General features: G+C 40.3%; 1 protein-coding gene across 7 annotated transcripts in view; it reads right to left on the minus strand.

Annotated features, from left to right (window-relative positions):
* The window catches only part of MRPS27 (mitochondrial ribosomal protein S27), a 117,392-nt gene that overhangs the window by 6,669 nt on the left and 92,241 nt on the right, over window positions 1-18,482 (minus strand). For all 7 annotated transcript variants that reach the window (XM_056539814.1, XM_056539782.1, XM_056539790.1 and 4 more), the window contains one exon: window positions 11,568-11,710. In XM_056539814.1, the coding sequence (XP_056395789.1) occupies window positions 11,568-11,710 (143 nt within the window). The remainder of the gene's footprint in view (window positions 1-11,567; window positions 11,711-18,482) is intronic.

An 18,482-nucleotide genomic window follows, 5' to 3' on the forward strand; every position in this document is an offset into this window, starting at 1 on the left:
ACCTAACAAAAAAGGTATGCAAACATATACCATGGTGTTCTCTGAGTGGGCCATTTTAGTTAAAAGGGGTACTCCACTGGCCAGCGTTCGGAACATCTACTTCCGAACGCAGGCGAGTGGAGTACCCCTTTAAACTAAAATGGCCCACTGGGAGAACACCATGGTATATGTTTGCATAACTTTTTTGTTAGGGTCTATGTTTAGTCCATTTCCAGAACATATACAGTGGTCCCTCAAGTTACAATATTAATTGGTTCCAGGACGACCATTGTATGTTGAGACCAGAACTCTATGGAAACCTGGTAATTGGTTCTGGAGACACCAAAATGTCATCCAAAAATAGGAAAAAGTGAGGATTAAAGAAAAATAAGTAGATAACTAATATGGATAAAGCAAATCCTTACATATAAAAGTAAGAAAGATCTGCTGGGAGCTGTAAATCACTGTCTATGTCAGTGTTTCCCAAGCAGGGTGCCCCCAGCTGTTGCAAAACTACAACTCCCAGCATGCCCGGACAGCCGAAGGCTGTCCGGGCATGCTGGGAGTTGTAGTTTTGCAACAGCTGGGGGCACCCTGCTTGGGCAAACACTGGTCTATGTAGAGGACAGGAGCTTCTTCAGTGTCCTGTACAGTATACACAATGTCCTAAAAAAGTTAAATGGAGCCGCCCTCACCTGGTGTCCATAGGAGAAGCTAACCCTGGTACAGGTAAAGTGTACAGAACATGTAATACCTCCCTGTACTGTAGGGGGGCGCTACCAGACACCAGTCAGTGCATACACTTCAGTACTACAGGTGTTTTACCAGTAAATTGCCCATTCTGGTTGGTCGGTTCTCTTCTGCCATTGACACGTTGCACAGATCTGGACTGTCCGTACATTGTATGTTGAGTCTGGTTTCAACTTACAATGGTCCAAAAAAAGACCATTGTATGTTGAAACTATTGTATGTTGAGGCCATTGTAGGTTGAGGGATCACTGTGTACTGTTATTTCCTCAGGAAATAAGCCAAACAGGTGTCCAAACTATGTTTAGTCAATTAAACTGAATGGGGCCATCAGGAGTACATCATGGTAAACCATTTTATCTGGTTGCAGACATTTACCTCCTACGTACTCTGTGAACCCAGTCTTCTAATATGCAGGAATACTGTCCTTTGACAAGGGGAATGGTAATCCAGTGGTTAATTTATTCATATATTTCCTGGATAAATAACAGCCGAACACCACATAATTCAATGAAAATATGCATCACAATTGTTATTGTATAGGGAATACACATATTTACCAAACCAGATCTGGAAGGAGGGCTGACAGGTCCTCTTTAGCTACATGCATCTATTCATCGCTTACGGACACATTAAATGTCTATATTAGTTTTGCATTGCAAATTCCTGCTTTCTCCAACACAGGCAAAAAAAGACTCTAAAACAAAAAAGGCTGCTGAGACGTTCTACAAAAAGATTAAAGGGAATATATCAGCTGTATTTGCTGCTAAGAGCTGCAGACGCTGTAGGATACCTGTTAGGATATAAAAGCAAACTGAACCTTTCCTGGAGCGAGGAGATGGAGCAGAGCTTCTGAAGCGATACAATCTGGCACACCTCCGTGCTCATTCCCGCCTTCCAGCTCCTCGTCTGACGCACAAGGCTCAGCTGGGAGGTGATGGCAAGCAAGGAGAAGTGCAAGGCTGTGGCACTTAATCAGCTCAGCACCACCTTCTTGACACTTGGCTGGAAATAAAAAGGTGATTTTTTAAGTTTGGCAACGACTAGAGATGAGCGAACTTACAGTAAATTCGATTCGTCACAAACTTCTCGGCTCGGCAGTTGATGACTTATCCTGCGTAAATTAGTTCAGCCTTCAGGTGCTCCGGTGGGCTGGAAAAGGTGGATACAGTCTGAGGAAAGAGTCTCCGAGGACTGTATCCACCTTTTCCAGCCCACCGGAGCACCGGAAAGCTGAACTAATTTATGCAGGAAAAGTCATCAACTGCCGAGCCGAGAACTTCGTGACGAATCGAATTTACTGTACGTTTGCTCATCTCTAGCAATGGCCACCATCACAAGTACAGTTTGCTTTTATACCCTAAGAGCTAATCAGTGCAGTCCACAGCTGCTAGCAAAGTTTCCAGATTCCCTTTAAAAGTGGTGTTTAAGAAAGAAATTACACCAGTTGCAGGATGTGTAAAAAAAATTCAAAAAATAAAAAATAAAAAGCACAAAAATAAATAAACACCCACATATCGCCTGTTAAATCCCTTTCCACTCCAGTGGCAGTGCTCCGATAACCCCTGTCGGCAGCCAATCACTCATCTCAGCAGTTGCGTAGACATATTATGACTCTTGTATAATTTACAAGGTGATTTCATTTCTTGAACTCTTGGACAACTCCTTTGTCTCCCATCTTATACTCCATAATATATGACAATCTGCATGGGAGGGAATCTTTATAGGATTTCAATTTCTCCACTAAACCCTATGAGGTAGTCACTGCAAATTGTCTTCAAGTTATGGAGGGGAAAATAATTCTGACTTCATATATGGAATCTAGAATACAAGCCGGATGAATTTTATTATCATCATGGTGCACGTAAGAATCGGGCTCTCATTAACATTTTGCACGGCAGAATTTCTGCATGGAATTCTGCATGAATTTATAGCCAATTCACTACAATGGCATTCCTGCTTGGAAATTCTGCTACAGAAATTTTGCTGACTGAACGGGACAGCAGAATCCCATTAAAGTGAATTGGCTAGAAATTACTGCATAGCCTCAAAGGAAAACTATTTTTTTTTTTTTTTTTTTTTTAAACTATTGTGATGCTTAAAAAATTCCTGCTCTAAATTCCTTTTCTGAGCATTTCCTGAATCTATTCCCATAAACAATGATATCATGCTTATCGCAGACTGGACTGCATTTTCAATGTGACTGGTTCACTTTAGGCCCCATTCACACCGTGTAAGTTCTGCACATGGCCTCAGATTCCTTTCAGCCAAGCCGAGAGCAGATTTTTTTGCAGTTTTGAGGATTCTGTGTGGAATTTCTTGCACTCGACACCAATTCAGGACACAATAGTGACTGCCACTGAATTCTACAAAAGAATTGACACTCTCTTTGCAGAATCTGGAATTTCCGCAGCGGAGAATGGGACTGATAAAATGCCATTCAGCAGAATGTTATCTTTATGTAGGAAGGAAATTCTGCCATGTAAATGGGTTCTAAAGCAAAGTTATACCAACATACCCACCCTTTGATCTAGCCTGGTGAATGGAGCCCTATGGATACGTTTGTCATACACTGGGACCTTTTTCCTGCTGAATAGAGCATAATATGTATAATTTGGTCTTAAACAAATCTCCCATTACAACAGGATCGTCATTTCCTCTTTTCCTTTAATATAGGATTTCATATATGTGGATCTAATGCTATACTTATTATTAATAACATTGCTAGGCTGCAACAAAGAAGAATTGATACTTAGGGCCCAATGACAAAGCAGGTACATGAGATACTGTATTATTTATGTCACTGTCACCATGATTTGTATCACACATCACTTTTGTCTGAACCAAACAATTAAGCTAACAAAGAAACGCATGAAGTACAGAGATTCATGACACTTTAAGGCAGTAAGAAATTATGTTATTTAAAAATGGCAGAAATGTGGCATTGTATTCTGCGCTCATTTATCCCAATTCATTGCCAGCCTAAATCTGAGGCTCCGTCAGAGTCTTGTTGCAACCTGCAGCAGCTCCTACATAAGTCCATCTGCATGGTAATTCTCTCTTTGTATACTGGCACGGCACCAACAACTCCCGAGCAACAGGCTGTGAAATATATTACTGTACACGGAAAAATAAAGTAGCAGCAGATTATTCTTATACTCATTAAAATAAAAAGGGTAGGAGTTAAGAATGGATCGTAGTCTGCGGCAGATTAAGATACATGGAATGACTTGGACCATCCACTGATTCCTAGATGAAAGGAGCTGTCCCATCTTCACCATCTTCTCTGCACATCTCAGCTTCTGTGCAGAGAAACTTAAAGAGGTACTCCGCTGCTCAGCGTTTGGAACAAAGTTTTCCGAACGCTGTCCTAGTCGGTGACGTCATAGCCACGTCCCCCCTCATGACGTCACGCCCGCCCCTTAATGCAAGTCTATGGGAGGGGGCGTGAAGGCTGTCACGCCCCCTCCCACAGAATTGCTTTGAGGGGGCGGGGAATGACGTCATGAGGGGGCATGGCTATGACGTCACGAGCTCCTGGCTCCAGCGTTCGGAACACTTTGTTCCAAACGCTGAGCAGCGGAGTACCCCTTTAACAAGATTGAATTCTGAAGAAGCCTGTGTGCTTTAGTGGAGCCAATTTATTCTAGTAGAACACCAACTTATCTTCAAGGAATGACATGCTATACTTACATCCTTCAATCGAGTTCTATGCGTAGAACAAACAGCAATCCAATTTCTCTTCACAGACTAAGGGCTCATTCACACTATGGAATTTCCAACGAGAGATATTCCGGGTAGAGTTCCATCTGGAGTGGGCACCGGCAAAATAAGCCAGGGCTAGGACTGCTTAGAGATGCGCCAATGCATTTTAGTGCTGATTCTACTGAAAGAATAAACAGGTTCATTCTTTTGGTAGAGCCTGGCATCCAGAATTTTTCTGTAGAGAGAATGGTGCAGCAGAATCTCACTGAGATCAATGGGAGGCTGTTGCACCGTATTTTCCAAATAGATATAAAATTGGGAAAATCCGTAGTGTTCACGGGTCCTAAAGTTGCCAAAATAAGTGAAACAGACATGTGACAGATGCCATAGAGTTGCATACCTGTAGAGCCCATTTTATACAGAAAAAAAAATGAAGCCAATAGAAACATATTGCGTGCATGTTTTTGCAGTGTACATGCTAAACATGTAAGAAAACATGATGTGAGCAGGTGACCTTAACTATTGTCCCCTTCCACTCCTTCAAGTAGCTCAACGAAACGCCATTCTAGTAGATTGAGTCCTATGAACTATATATATTATGTTCACACATCTGTTAGATTGTTTCACATTTGTTCAAATGACAGTGCCTATTTAAAAGTGATTTTATCTTACATTAATTCAAACTTTGCATTGCATCTTATTCGATAAAAATGCAACTTTTTCCTGTTTTCAATTTCCTCCCCTAGCCCTCGAACCTCCTGCTCCTAAACTCTTCCACTCTGAAAATCAACTTAGCTTTGTTCTAGGTTTGCAAGACAAGCAATCCAATTTTATGGGGGAGGAGGGAGCTGCGTCCACCAGCTCTGGAAGAACTGCAAATTAGGGATGAAGCCTGCAGAGCAGAAATATACTGAAAAATACTATACAGAAGTTATGTAATGGCCAGAAATAGTGCTACTCATTGGGGGACATGTATCATTATTTGTGTATGGTAGAAGCATTTTACCCCTTTTCCCGAATTCTAAATTATGTGCAGAAGCGCTAAATTTATCAATCAAGTGCAATGAGCTTCACAAATTGCGGGTAAATATAGTAATCTCCTAAATCCACTCTTTGGAAAATAGAATCAATGATTTAGAGCATCTTGCTACGTTAAGTCCAAGATGGCTTATATTTGCGCAAAAAAAAACAGCTCTTGCGGCAAAATTTTTGGTGTAAAAAAAAAGTACGCAGTTAATAAATCCATGTGTACTATAGATGTCACTCCAAGGTACCCTGATTCAGCCACATCTGGAGGACATGCTCTACCAAAACGTGCGCAAAAAAATTGCGCAAAAAAAAGGGCTTGCGCAAAATTTTGCGCAAAAAAATACACACAAAACAGGGGTAAAATCTTTGATACATGTCCCCCATTGTGTACACACAGAGCAGCTTATCCTGAAAAGTCAGGTATGCTTTAAGCATTACAGCCATTTAGAAAAACTTTTCACATGCCAGGCATACATGTCACAATTTTGGATCTGTCTGGGTCTCAGTGCTGAGAGCTCCACGGTTCTCTAGATATAGCCAGATGAAACGTGTAGCAGCTCTGCCTCATTGGAGAAGATGGGATCCATAGACTAATTTGAGAAGGAGCTAAAGCTGCATTCACACGGTCGTCTAGATCCGTCCCGTTCTTCTCCTGTTAAAAAAGCGGACAATAACGGATGCAGACAGAAGTTATCCATTTGTATCCGTTATTGTTCAGTTAATAAACCAAAAAAAAATATATTTGTTCTGAGCATGCTCAGAAGTAAAAATGGATCAAAAAATGGATTGAAAAAACAGATGCAAATGAATGACATTAAAGGCTCATCCGTTTTCCGTAGACTTCAATGTTAAATTTACTATATCTATTTACTATAATACTGCATGCAGTCTTTTCTCCCGTAAAAAAAAAAAAAAAAACACGGAAATGATCGCAGATGGGTGCAAACGGATGTGAAAAAATTGACATCAATGGGATTATTTTACAACAGTTTGTAATCCGTTTACAAGCAGCAACAACGAAAAAAAGGGGACAGACAGCTGTGTAAACGCACCTAAGCTAAACATGCAGCCGTGCGCTTCACCCTTTTATATCTAGAGATTGGTGGAGATATTAGCACCAAGACCCTGACCGATAGTAATGCTTTAAGTCTACTGAAATAACATACTGGACACATTTACTGAAGTAATGGAGCATGTAACACTTCGTATCAAAAAGGTCAAGAAAAAGCATGTTGTTTTACCAAAGTTGTCTGCTGCTTGATTTATACAGGGGAAGCAAATGGTTTCAATGTAGTTTAACATACAAGCAAAAAGTCATAAACACGAATATAAAACCCCATAAGGATACCCATATTTACAGTCAAACTAATCAATTGGGATGTAAAACGCAACACATTTGTACAGCAATTAATTTTTTTTTAACTGATCAAATAAATCAGGTCCATGTGAAATACCAAAAGTTTCAACAACCATTTCAAAGATTAAAATGCAAATTTTCAGGAGAAAATGTAAATCCTATGTGAAGACTGGTAATCCAATTTCCATGCACATTTTAAACCCGTGCTGGGACTGTATTAAAGAGTGAACAGGCACGTCCGACTCATGTCATAGGGGATTAGAATCAAGTTGTACAGCTCTTCATATTATATATATATATATATATATATATATATATATATATATATATATATATATATATCCAGACCTTGCTATACTGATCATCAATCGCTGTGTTTTGGGAAGCCTCTATAAGAATATTAATTCAGGACATTATCTTTGAAGGTGACAGAATGATCTCTAAAGAACATTATGCAGCTTTATGATTGCCATTGAACATGAGGACATTTGTGCCACTCAAATACTCAGAACTAGAGAAATATGTACAAGGAAAATGTTTTATGCACGATAAAGTAATCGCACAGTTTGCAAAAGTCTTTAAAATCCACAACTAATAGAGGACACACTACCTGGTTAACCATGTTCAGACCATGACAACTCTGTCCAAATGCTTCCCACTCTGCTTATGGCCAAAAATAAAATTAACAAAACCCTGAGAGATCAGACTTTGATGATAACTTACAGTGAAAAGTAAAGTTTACCTGAGTAAGAAAAAATAAAGTAAGAAAGTTTACCTTAGACTAAACCACCATATGTCACCTAAACAGCTCTGACCCATCGAGGTATGGACTCCACAGGACCATCTTGTGGTATCTGGCATCAAGACATTGGCAGCAGATGCTTTATGTTTAAGAATAAGTGATCCATATATGGAGCTCCATCACACACTTTGTTCATGACAGATAAACTGAGCACAACGAACATCAACAGATCCTGACAGATCCCACTGACTTTAATAAATGTAGACTGTATTACTTAGGATGTATTCACATGTACAGTATTCTGCGCATATTTGATGCACAGGAATTGAAGCTGCAAATTATTTTCAGCAGATTTCAACATAAATGAAATGCTCCTCAAATATGTGCAGGATACTGTAAGTATATTAATTGACACTAAATCCAGATAATATAAATATGGCACATTTGAAGTGTGTATGGCTAAGATTTACATAGTTCTAGTAATTCAGAGCCACAGATTTTCATGCTTTTACTCTTGTGGGCAGCAGGGTTCACTTCATAGATAACGTGGGAAAATCTCTGTACATTTTCTGTTAACAGACAGAAATATCTGAGAACGTAACAAAGAAAAACAGGCGTCCTGCACTCACCGTCCAAATGCTGATAATCCGGCAAGGAAGACATGAATGGCGTGGGGCGCTCAGAGGTGACTGCCGGCGGTTTCACGCATACAGGTGCGCTTCTTCCGGCCAGAAGAAGCGCACCTGTATGCGTGAAACCGCCGGCAGTCGCCTCTGAGTGCCCTATGCCATTCATGTCTTCCTTGCCGGATTGAGCAGCCTGAGATGGGAGCCGAATTATCAGCATTTGGACGGTGAGTGCAGGATGCCTGTTTTTCTTTGTTACATTCTTGCATTTATTGGGTTTCCCATTATCTTAGCGCCAGCTGAGTTGATCTGGTTAGCTGCCTGATTGTCCGTATTTTCCATCTCGTGGAGCTGTATATACAGGTACCGGTGCCACTATTCTATTATTCTTTTGAGACAGAAATATCCATTAACTATACTTAAGGGGAACTGCAGTACTTCTAAAACATCCATTATCCGCAGAATAAGGGATACGTTTCTTATCGCGAGGGGTCCAACTGCTGAGACCCCCTTCAGTGCGGTGCAGCACGCACTTCATGCACTGTCCATGAGAGCAGTGGATATACCCAAGTACATTGCTGGTGTATCTCCAATGCTCCCATAGATAGTGTATAGAGCACATGCAGTCTACCGTTCCAAGCAGCAAGGTTCTGTAGATTAAAGGGGTACTACGGTGGGAACGTTTTTTTTTTTTTTTTAATCAAACAGATTTGTAAATTACTTCAATTTAAAAATCTTAATCCCTCCAGTACTTATCAGCTTCTGTATACTACAGAGGAAGTTGAGTTGTTCTTTTCAGTCTAACCACAGTGCTCTCTGCTGACACCTCTGTCCATGTCAGAAACTGTCCAGAGCAGGATAAGTTTGTTATGGGAATTTGCTCCAGCTCTGGACAGTTCCTGACATGGACAGAGGTGTCAGCAGAGAGCACTGTGGTCAGACTGAAAATAAATTTAAAATGATAAGAACTTCCCCTGTAGTATACAGCAGCTGATAAGTACTGGAAGGATTAAAATGTTAAATAGAAGTAATTTACAAATCAGTTAAACTTTCTGGCACCAGTTGGTTAAAAAAAAAAAAAAAAAAAAAAAACTTTCCCCACCGGAGTAACCCTTTAAAGAGGGAATATCTCAGCTGTCAGATTCCCCCACGATCAGAAACTTCTTCTATCCTGCAAATGTAAAATACTCCTTTAAGATGCACATTATACCAGATGTATATTTAATATATACTTTTTCCAGAATTCAGTCTACCCAGCTACTTTTATATCTTGACTAACAGTTAATAAGCTTAGAACCTGAAATCTGACTGCCGTGTGAGTCTGTCTGAATCTCTATAGGGACTTATTAAGGGCAGGGCTTAAAAGAGACTAAAAGCAGCTGATGGTTAAGGGGTCATGTGTGTATGGAGAAGCCCTGACCTATAGGAATTCATATTTCAATAGTGTGAATAGAATTTCTTTTACTGTTCTGAGTGATGTGATGAGGGACATTAGTAATGTAATTCTTATGCTCTGCACACAAGACCTTATGTCCTGTATTAGCCAAGGTCAAGCAATAGCTTATCCTGGATAAAATGTATTACTTTCCACCTTACCTGCTAAAATTCAGCTGATCTGGATATTAATCCAGTACACATTAGAGGACATTGATTTATTTTTCTTCTTAGCTTTCATTTCTGACCTAGAATCGTCACTATTATATTTGAGAATTGTTGTCAGTGCAATGCTCCACATTGTTCCAAGTATCCCATTTAAAGTTGATCTGCCAGCAGTTAAACAGGATAAGTACAAGAAGAAATGGTGTTTGTGAGAAGCTGGGTCTGGCACCGCTACTGTGAATGCATCTAGAGAGCTATATACGGAACAGTGTAATACAGCTTAGTGATCGTGTCTGTCTGCTCGATAGTGGGCATGGATGCGTTGAATAAGCCTTGTTCTTATCCTTTGCAAGTAGAGAGTATAGATAAAGCACTCACCACAGCCAGAGGTTCAACAACAAACTTGAGCTTTTATTCCAGACTTAAGCTGGTAAAACAGAGCAGACAGACACACAGAGAGCATGGATGTAACAGGTGAGGCAGGGGTGTGACAAAAGGGGTGGCAACTGGTTTCACGCACTGAGGCACTTCCTCTGGCCCACGCTCACGCGTGGGCAAGAGGAAGCGCCTCAGTGCGTGAAACCGGTTGCCACCCCTTTTGTCACGCCCCCACCTCACCTGTTACATCCATGCTCTCTGTGTGTCTGTCTGCTCTGTTTTACCAGCTTAAAGGGGTATTCCAGGCAAAAACTTTTTTTGTATAAATCAACGGGCAACTGCAGCCAATCATAGCTCATCTCATACAGAATTGCTCAGAGCTGTGTGTAGTAGAGTGAGGGAGGAAGTTCTCCCCTGTATGGCTTCAGATGATGTCACGCTTGGTGGGGAAGGCCCCTACCCAGTCTGTGAATCTGACAGACTGAGCAGAAAATACAGAACAATATCAAGGTAGAAAACTAAAAAATAATAAAAATAAAGGCAGGGGGTGGTTTATCATGATGGGGGCAGTAAAGTTGGAGGAGTAAACTGGGAGGATTATAAAAATTTAACAAGATCATGACAGATAATTTAAAGTGTACCTGTCGTCAACAAAAACTTTTTATATAATGTAGATAATACCATTATATGTATATTTGTAATATACATTGGTTTAAAATTGTGTATATTTTGGGGTGAAAAAATGATGCTCCTGCAGCTATTGTCTGTGTGTCTCTATGATGAGTCCAAAAACAGGAAGTGAGGGTAGGAGAAGCAGGACTCTGTGCAGACTCCTGGGTTGTCAATCATCCTGATGTATGAGCCAGGATCATGTTATAGAGCCTCAGTGCACACTGTCCTGCTTTTTCTTAGTGCACAGAGCCCTGCTTATCCCCCCTCACTTCCTGTATTTGGACTCCTCATAGAGACACACAGGAAATAGCTGCAAGGACAAAAATATACACATTTTTTAACCAATGTATATTACAAACATACATATAATGGTATCTACACATATAAATCGTTTTTGTTGATGACAGGTACACTTTAAATCTTACATCGATACAGTCAATAGATAAAAGAGGATGTCCACACAAACCATAAAGAAGACCTCAATGTCATCTCCTCTCCCTCTATCCATAGCAGTCATGTAAAACAAATTATAGAAAAGAAGCATGGCTCAGACTGCTTTATTATTTTTTGAGAGGAAGCTTGACCCCTATTTACTATATTCAATGGAGATTGGGCAAGCCAAGTACTACAGGCTATACTAGACGACCTTAACCCGCTTGCCAAAGATGAAAGGAACCAAATTTGAGATGGATGTCAGTATCAGGAATAACATTTTGGAAAACTACACACTCACAGTATCTTTGCATATCTTGCTTTCTCCAGGCAGCTGAGACACCTTCTCCATAACATCCAAAGCTCTTTGAAAATAACCAGGTTTCCACATTAGGGGCATCTGAGTATAGACTGCTCTTAGACCTTTGGAAATTTCTACTTTTCCTGAATAAAACAAAAATATATAATTTATAAATATAAAAAGATTCTAGAGAGATTTGTGTATTGTAAAATAAAATTTTCCCCCCACAATCTTGGCAGCGATCCTCAGTACAAGAACGGCATTTGATAAATTGGCTGCGGATCAGCAATAAACCTTTCCAGGCAGCTGTGGTTTTCGTGGTTTAAGGACAATGCTGTATTTAAAATACTTCAGTGCGCCAGAGATTATCGAAATCCTCCTTCCCATAAAAACATGCTGAAAACTGTTTCCTTAGTATCCCCTTGCTTGAGGCACATTTAATTAAAATGTAACTTTTTTTTTGTCTTTTTTGGGGTTCTGCAAACAAACAAAATCCAGAATAATTGTGTTTGGCCAAGGAAGAGCAGGATGGTGAACTTTTAGCGCTGGTTTTTAATACTAAATAAACAAGCATCTTGAAGGGGATAATCTTTATCTTCAGAAGAAGCAGCTGCAGTATTCATTCTAGGCCTGCCTGGATACCAGTCTCTGGAGCAATTATCACCTTCATTTGTCCCTCGCAAATAAGAATTTTCCCCCTCGGGCGACACAATCTCGATGTCTAGAGAGCAGGCAGCAGGCTGTGCAATAAAATCCATGTATTCCTAGAATGAGATGATCTAACAACAACTTCCTAATTTCATAACTGCATCTGTGGCTGGAAGGGTAGAAGATCAGTGACAAAGTTCGCCCGTCCATAGTGCTATATTTAGACTTCAGTGGCAGACTGGGCCCCCAGGCTTTTATTGGACAAGTCTGTTCAATTAGATTTAGTGGGATGGCAGGAAGCATGACATGACAGTATAGGCTTCAGTGCAGGGGCTGTCAATGTAATAGAATGTGATCTCATCAGATGCAGAGGCTCCCTGCCCTCCACTATGTCTGGATGGGACACAGCAGAAGTCACACGGATATAATGCATTGACCACAATTACAAATAGGTCTTTCCTTCACATTTTACAACCCTTTGGCCGTCATTTAATTGCAGTCCTTTACTTAGTCAGAGAGCAGGTGTCATAATAATAAAGAGAATTGTTTTATTCCTCGTAATATTATGTATGGCAATATATGATAGGAGAGATGCTGAGCTCAGGAATATATATAGTGTTCTATGAAATGATGCAAGAGATTTATATTCAAAGTTGTCAGAAAAGCTAGCAGGACTCCGAGAGAAAGCCTACAAGTACTCCTTGTGCCTGTAATATCATATAATGAGCATATCCAAGGCCTATCACATCACCTGACTGGATTTCATTGAAAGCTGATAGAGATGAGCGAACTTACAGTGATTCGATTCGTCACAAACCTCGCGGCTCGCCGTTGATGACTTTTCCTGCATAAATGAGTTCAGCTTTCAGGTGCTCCGGTGGGCTGGAAAAGGTGGATACAGTCCTAGGAGAGAGTCTCCAGCCCAGCGGAGCACCTGAAAGCTGAACTCATTTATGAAGGAAAAGTCAGCAACTGCTGAGCTGAGAAGTTCGTGACAAATCGAATTACAGTAACTTCGCTCATCTCTAAAAGTAGACATGCTGAAAAACAGTTAATGCTAGGAAAAGTGGTCCACTAAACACATTAACTAGCCTTTCCTATTTTAGCTGCAACGATAATCATTCCGGTTTGCAGCATGGGAAAGAAATATACAAAATACATATTGGACTAAGAACAAATATTGCAGAATTAAATTATTTATTTATAGTTCTATACACCGCCATCGTAGTTTTGTCCATACATACAAAAGAGATATATATAATATGTGTGTGTATAAATACAAACACACACACATACTGACGAACATACTGAGGGAGATTTAACGGAATACTCCGGGATGTAAAGATCGTGTCTCAGACTGCCGGCAGTAAAAAAAATAAAGGGATACATGCCTGCCGCCACTCCCTTGGTGCTTCTGGTAACCCGTTTCGGCCTCTGCCACGATCCTCTTCCTGGTTGCTTGTGGTCGTTGAGTCATACTGCACTCAGCAAATCACCAGGCGCAGCGAAGTCCCACCTCAGCCAGCCATAGGCTGAGTGGCAGTGTGACGTTTTTGGTCCCGGCACCAGGAAGAAGACCAGTGCCGGGGCCGAAAATGTCACACTGCCACTCAGCCTATCGCCAGCCGAGGCGAGACTTCATTGCAGCCGGTGAGGGGCTAAGTTCAGTATGACTTACCGACCACCAGCAACCAGGAAGAGGATCGCAGATAACGGGTTACCGGAGGAGCGGCAGCAGGTATGTATCCCTTTATTTATTTTATTTTTTTACTGCAGGCAGTCAGACACAATTTTTACATTCCGGAATACTCCTTTAACCAAACCTCTCCAGAGGAAAAGTTGCTGAGCTTCCCATAGCAACCAACCAGATCGCTTCTTTCATTTTTGAAAAGGCTTCTGAAAAATGAAAGAAGCAATCTGATTGGTTGTCATGGCAAACTCAGCAACTTTTACACACTCTGGGGGAGATTTATCACAGCTGTGTATGTCCCGCATCAATATAGACCAAACTACAGAGCGTTAGGCTGGTCTATTTGTCGCACGGCTCTTCATAGATTCTGTACACAGACTTCGTGATCTATGCTTTAGACTGTATTTAAACCTGCTCCAGCATGGTCTGACATTTCAGCGTACTTTCAGCCGATGCGACTTGTTGCTGAAAAGTCGCTTTTGATTAATTCAGCACCAATGCATTTTTCCATCTAAAATAGACTAGAATGCATCATGTTCTAAAAATCCTCTAAAGCAAAAGTCATGAAAAAGTCGCACATATTTAGACTGCGACTTGCTGTGCGACAATTTTATATGGGAAAAACCAGTCTAAATCCTTTTGATAAATCTCCCCCTCTGAATCTGAGGTCCACTGGTGTGCATCTGTCAGTGAAATGGCTTTTGATGTCACTTCCATATATATATTTTTTTTATTAAACAGAACCGGTCACATTAAGTGATCTTTCTGATTTGCAAACATGTTATAGAGCAGGAGCTGAGCAGACGGATACATAGTTTTGTTGGAAAGTTCCAGAGTAACTTGTTATTTATGTAAACTGCTCATTCTGGGCTAGGTAGTCATGATGTGGGCAGTTCTATATATGTACTCTTATACACAGACAGTTGTCATTCACTGAGTAGGATCCCCCACATGACTACTTAACTGCTTAGCTCCTCCTGCTCTATAATATTTAACCACAATGATCCCCTTCAGGAGCCAGGGATCACTTTATATACTAAATTTCCAAAACCCAGGGCACGAAGCCTGGGGCAAAAGATCCCTTTAGGGACAACCCCTTAAAATATAACTTTTATTATATATATCAATTATAAAACCATCAAAGTACACCACGTGACAATAGTTACAATTTCAGTGTTACAGATCCAGTTATAAACATTATTGGGGATAAACCCCTAGTCCTTGATATATGGGGAACTGCAGTTTCCCCTATTCTTGGATCTCTTTTGTAAATATCACGCGTAGATAATTGAGAATATATGAGACCCAATGATTTACGATAAATCTGTAGAAAACTGGGAATATATGAATAAGATCTATGACTGTGAAAGGGGGAAAAATGTGGGTGTATATGAATAAGATCTATGACTGTGAACAGTGTGAAAAGTGTCAATAATAGTGAAAAGCATAAATAATCAGGAGTGAGGATATGCGATTAGCATGCCCAGTGGACATAAACATAAGTATGGTAACATATGAAATATACCTTACAGTATCATGGTCCCTATATTATCATATAATTGTCAGTTGTCACAAATATTCTGAATAGGTAGTTATTCTGCATCTATAACTAACAACAAAAGATACAGGGTCTTGGCTGAAAGTATTCGTTATTGAAAATGGTTATGAATTGACATATATAAGCAATATGGGTATGCGCGCAAGCGCATAAGAAGTTGTTACATTGATCCGAATTAACGTGATGCGCATCAGCATAGAAAGACTTCGTATACCTGTATAAGTTCGGGCTCGAGCGAGCGAAAAAGAGGCTATGGTCCGGTCATGTGTTAAACGTGACGGGCCAAGAGACGGAAGTGCGGCGCATGAAGACAGAGTCAGCTTACAGGTAAATAGAGTGATGGGAAAAGAGGGATCCTTATTGGCTGATCCTTGGACAGGTAAATAGAGGCGGGACACTGATTGGCTGAGAAGAAAGGAGGGGATGATTGGTAGGTGAACGGGCGCAGGATGATGACAGCCTGACACCTACTTTATATAAAGACACGAGACCCAAGTGGAGGGATGTTTGCCCATATACCCTCCTGAGGACGGTGCTGAGGCACCAAAACCAGTAGAGGGGGCAAATTTGGTGGTTTTAATATGTGTTAAAGATATCCAGGAATAGGGGAAACTGCAGTTCCCCATATATCAAGGACTAGGGTTTTTTCCCCCAATAATGTTTATAACTGGATCTGTTACACTGAAATTGTAACTATTGTCACGTGGTGTACTTTGATGGTTTTATAATTGGTATATATAATAAAAGTTATATTTAAGGGGTTGTCCCTAAAGGGATCTTTTGCCCCGGGCTTCGTGCCCTGGGTTTTGGAAATTTTGCTCTATAACATGTTACCTGCAGATTGTACTGTATTGTATGTATCATCTGCTCAGCTCCTCCTGCTCTATAACATGATACCTGCACATTGGACTGTATTGCATATATCATCTGCTCAGCTCCTCCTGCTCTATAACATGTTAACTGCAGATTTTACTGTATTGTATATATCATCTGCTCAGCGCCTCCTGCTCTATAACATGATGTCTGCAGATTATACTGTATTGTATATATCATCTGCTCAGCTCCTCCTGCTCTATAACATGTTAACTGCAGATTTTACTGTATTGTATATATCATCTGCTCAGCGCCTCCTGCTCTATAACATGATGTCTGCAGATTATACTGTATTGTATATATCATCTGCTCAGCTCCTCCTGCTCTATAACATGTTAACTGCAGATTTTACTGTATTGTATATATCATCTGCTCAGCGCCTCCTGCTCTATAACATGATGTCTTCAGATTATACTGTATTGTATATTTAATCTGCTCAGCTTCTCCTGCTCTATAACATGGTGCCTGCAAATTGTACTGTATTGTATATATATCATCTGCTCAGCTCCTCCTGCTCTATAACATGATGTCTGCAGATTATACTGTATTGTATATATTATCTGCTCAGCTTCTCCTGCTCTATAACATGATGTCTGCAGATTGTACTGTATTGTATATATCATCTGCTCAGCTCCTCCTGCTCTATAACATGATGTCTGCAGATTGTACTGTATTGTATATATCATCTGCTCAGCTCCCCCTGCTCTATAACATGTTACCTGCAGATTGTACTGTATTGTATATATCATCTGATTAGCTCCTCCTGCAGATTGGACTTCAATTTCCATGTGACAGTTTCCCTTTAACCCCTTAAGGACCAGGCCCATTTTGGGCTTAAGGACCAGACCAATTTTATTTTTGCATTTAGTTTTTTCCTCCTCGCCTTCTAAAAATCATAACTCTTTTATATTTCCATCCACAGACCCATACGAGGGCTTGTTTTCATTGTCACCAATTGTTGTTTGTAGAGATGAGCGAACTTACAGTAAATTCGATTCGGCACGAACTTCTCGGCTCGGCAATTGATGACTTTTCCTGCATAAATTAGTTCAGCCTTCAGGTGCTCCGGTGGGCTGGAAAAGGTGGATACAGTCCTAGGAGACTCTTTCCTAGGACTGTATCCACCTTTTCCAGCCCACCGGAGCACCTGAAAGCTGAACTAATTTACGCAGGATAAGTCATCAACTGCCGAGCCGAGAAGTTCGTGACGAATCAAATTTACTGTAAGTTCGCTCATCTCTAGTTCTTTGTAATGACATCACTTATTTTACCATAAAATGTACAGCACAACCAAACAAATATTATTTATGTGGGAAAATAGAAAAGAAAACCGCAATTTAGCAAATTTTGGAAGGTTTTGTTTTCACGCTGTACACTTTCCGGTAAAAATTACATGTTTTCTTTATTCTATGGGTCAATACGATTAAAATGATACCCATGTTATATGCTTTTCTATAATTGTTGTGCTTAAAAAAAATCTCAAACCATTTAAACAAAATTAGTATGCTTGAAATTGCCCTATTTTGACCACCTATAAAAACTTTCTTATTTTTCCGTATATGGGGCGATACGAGGGCTAATTTTTTGCGACATGATCTGTAGTTTTTATCAGTACCACTTTTGCTTAGGTTGACTTTTTATACATTTTTATTAATACTTTTTGGAACAAAAAATGTGACAAAAAAAGCATACATTTTGGACTTTAAAATTTTTTTTTTACGTTTACACCGTTCATCGTACGGGATAATTAACAATATATTTTAATAGTTCAGACTTTTACGCATGCGGCGATACCAAATGTGTATTCATTTTTTAACGCTTTTTTGGGGGTAAAAATGGAAAAATGGACGTTTTACTTTTTTATTTGAAATTTCTTTTACTTTTTTTTTTTACACTTTAATAATCCCCATAGGGGACTATTTATAGCAATCATTTGATTGCTAATACTGATCAGTGTTATGCATAGAGGATAGCACTGATCAGTGTTATCGGTGATCTTCTGCGCTGGTCTGCTCGATCTCAGACCAGAGCAGAAGACCCCGGGAGACAGCCGGAGCCAGGTGAGGGGACCTCCGGCTGCCATGCTGGGATGATCGGATCCCTGCGGCAGCGCTGCGGGCGATCCGATCATCCATTCAAATTACCG

The sequence above is a fragment of the Hyla sarda genome, chromosome 1 (genome assembly GCF_029499605.1).
Source record: "Hyla sarda isolate aHylSar1 chromosome 1, aHylSar1.hap1, whole genome shotgun sequence".
In the NCBI taxonomy this organism is placed as follows: Eukaryota; Metazoa; Chordata; class Amphibia; order Anura; family Hylidae; genus Hyla; species Hyla sarda.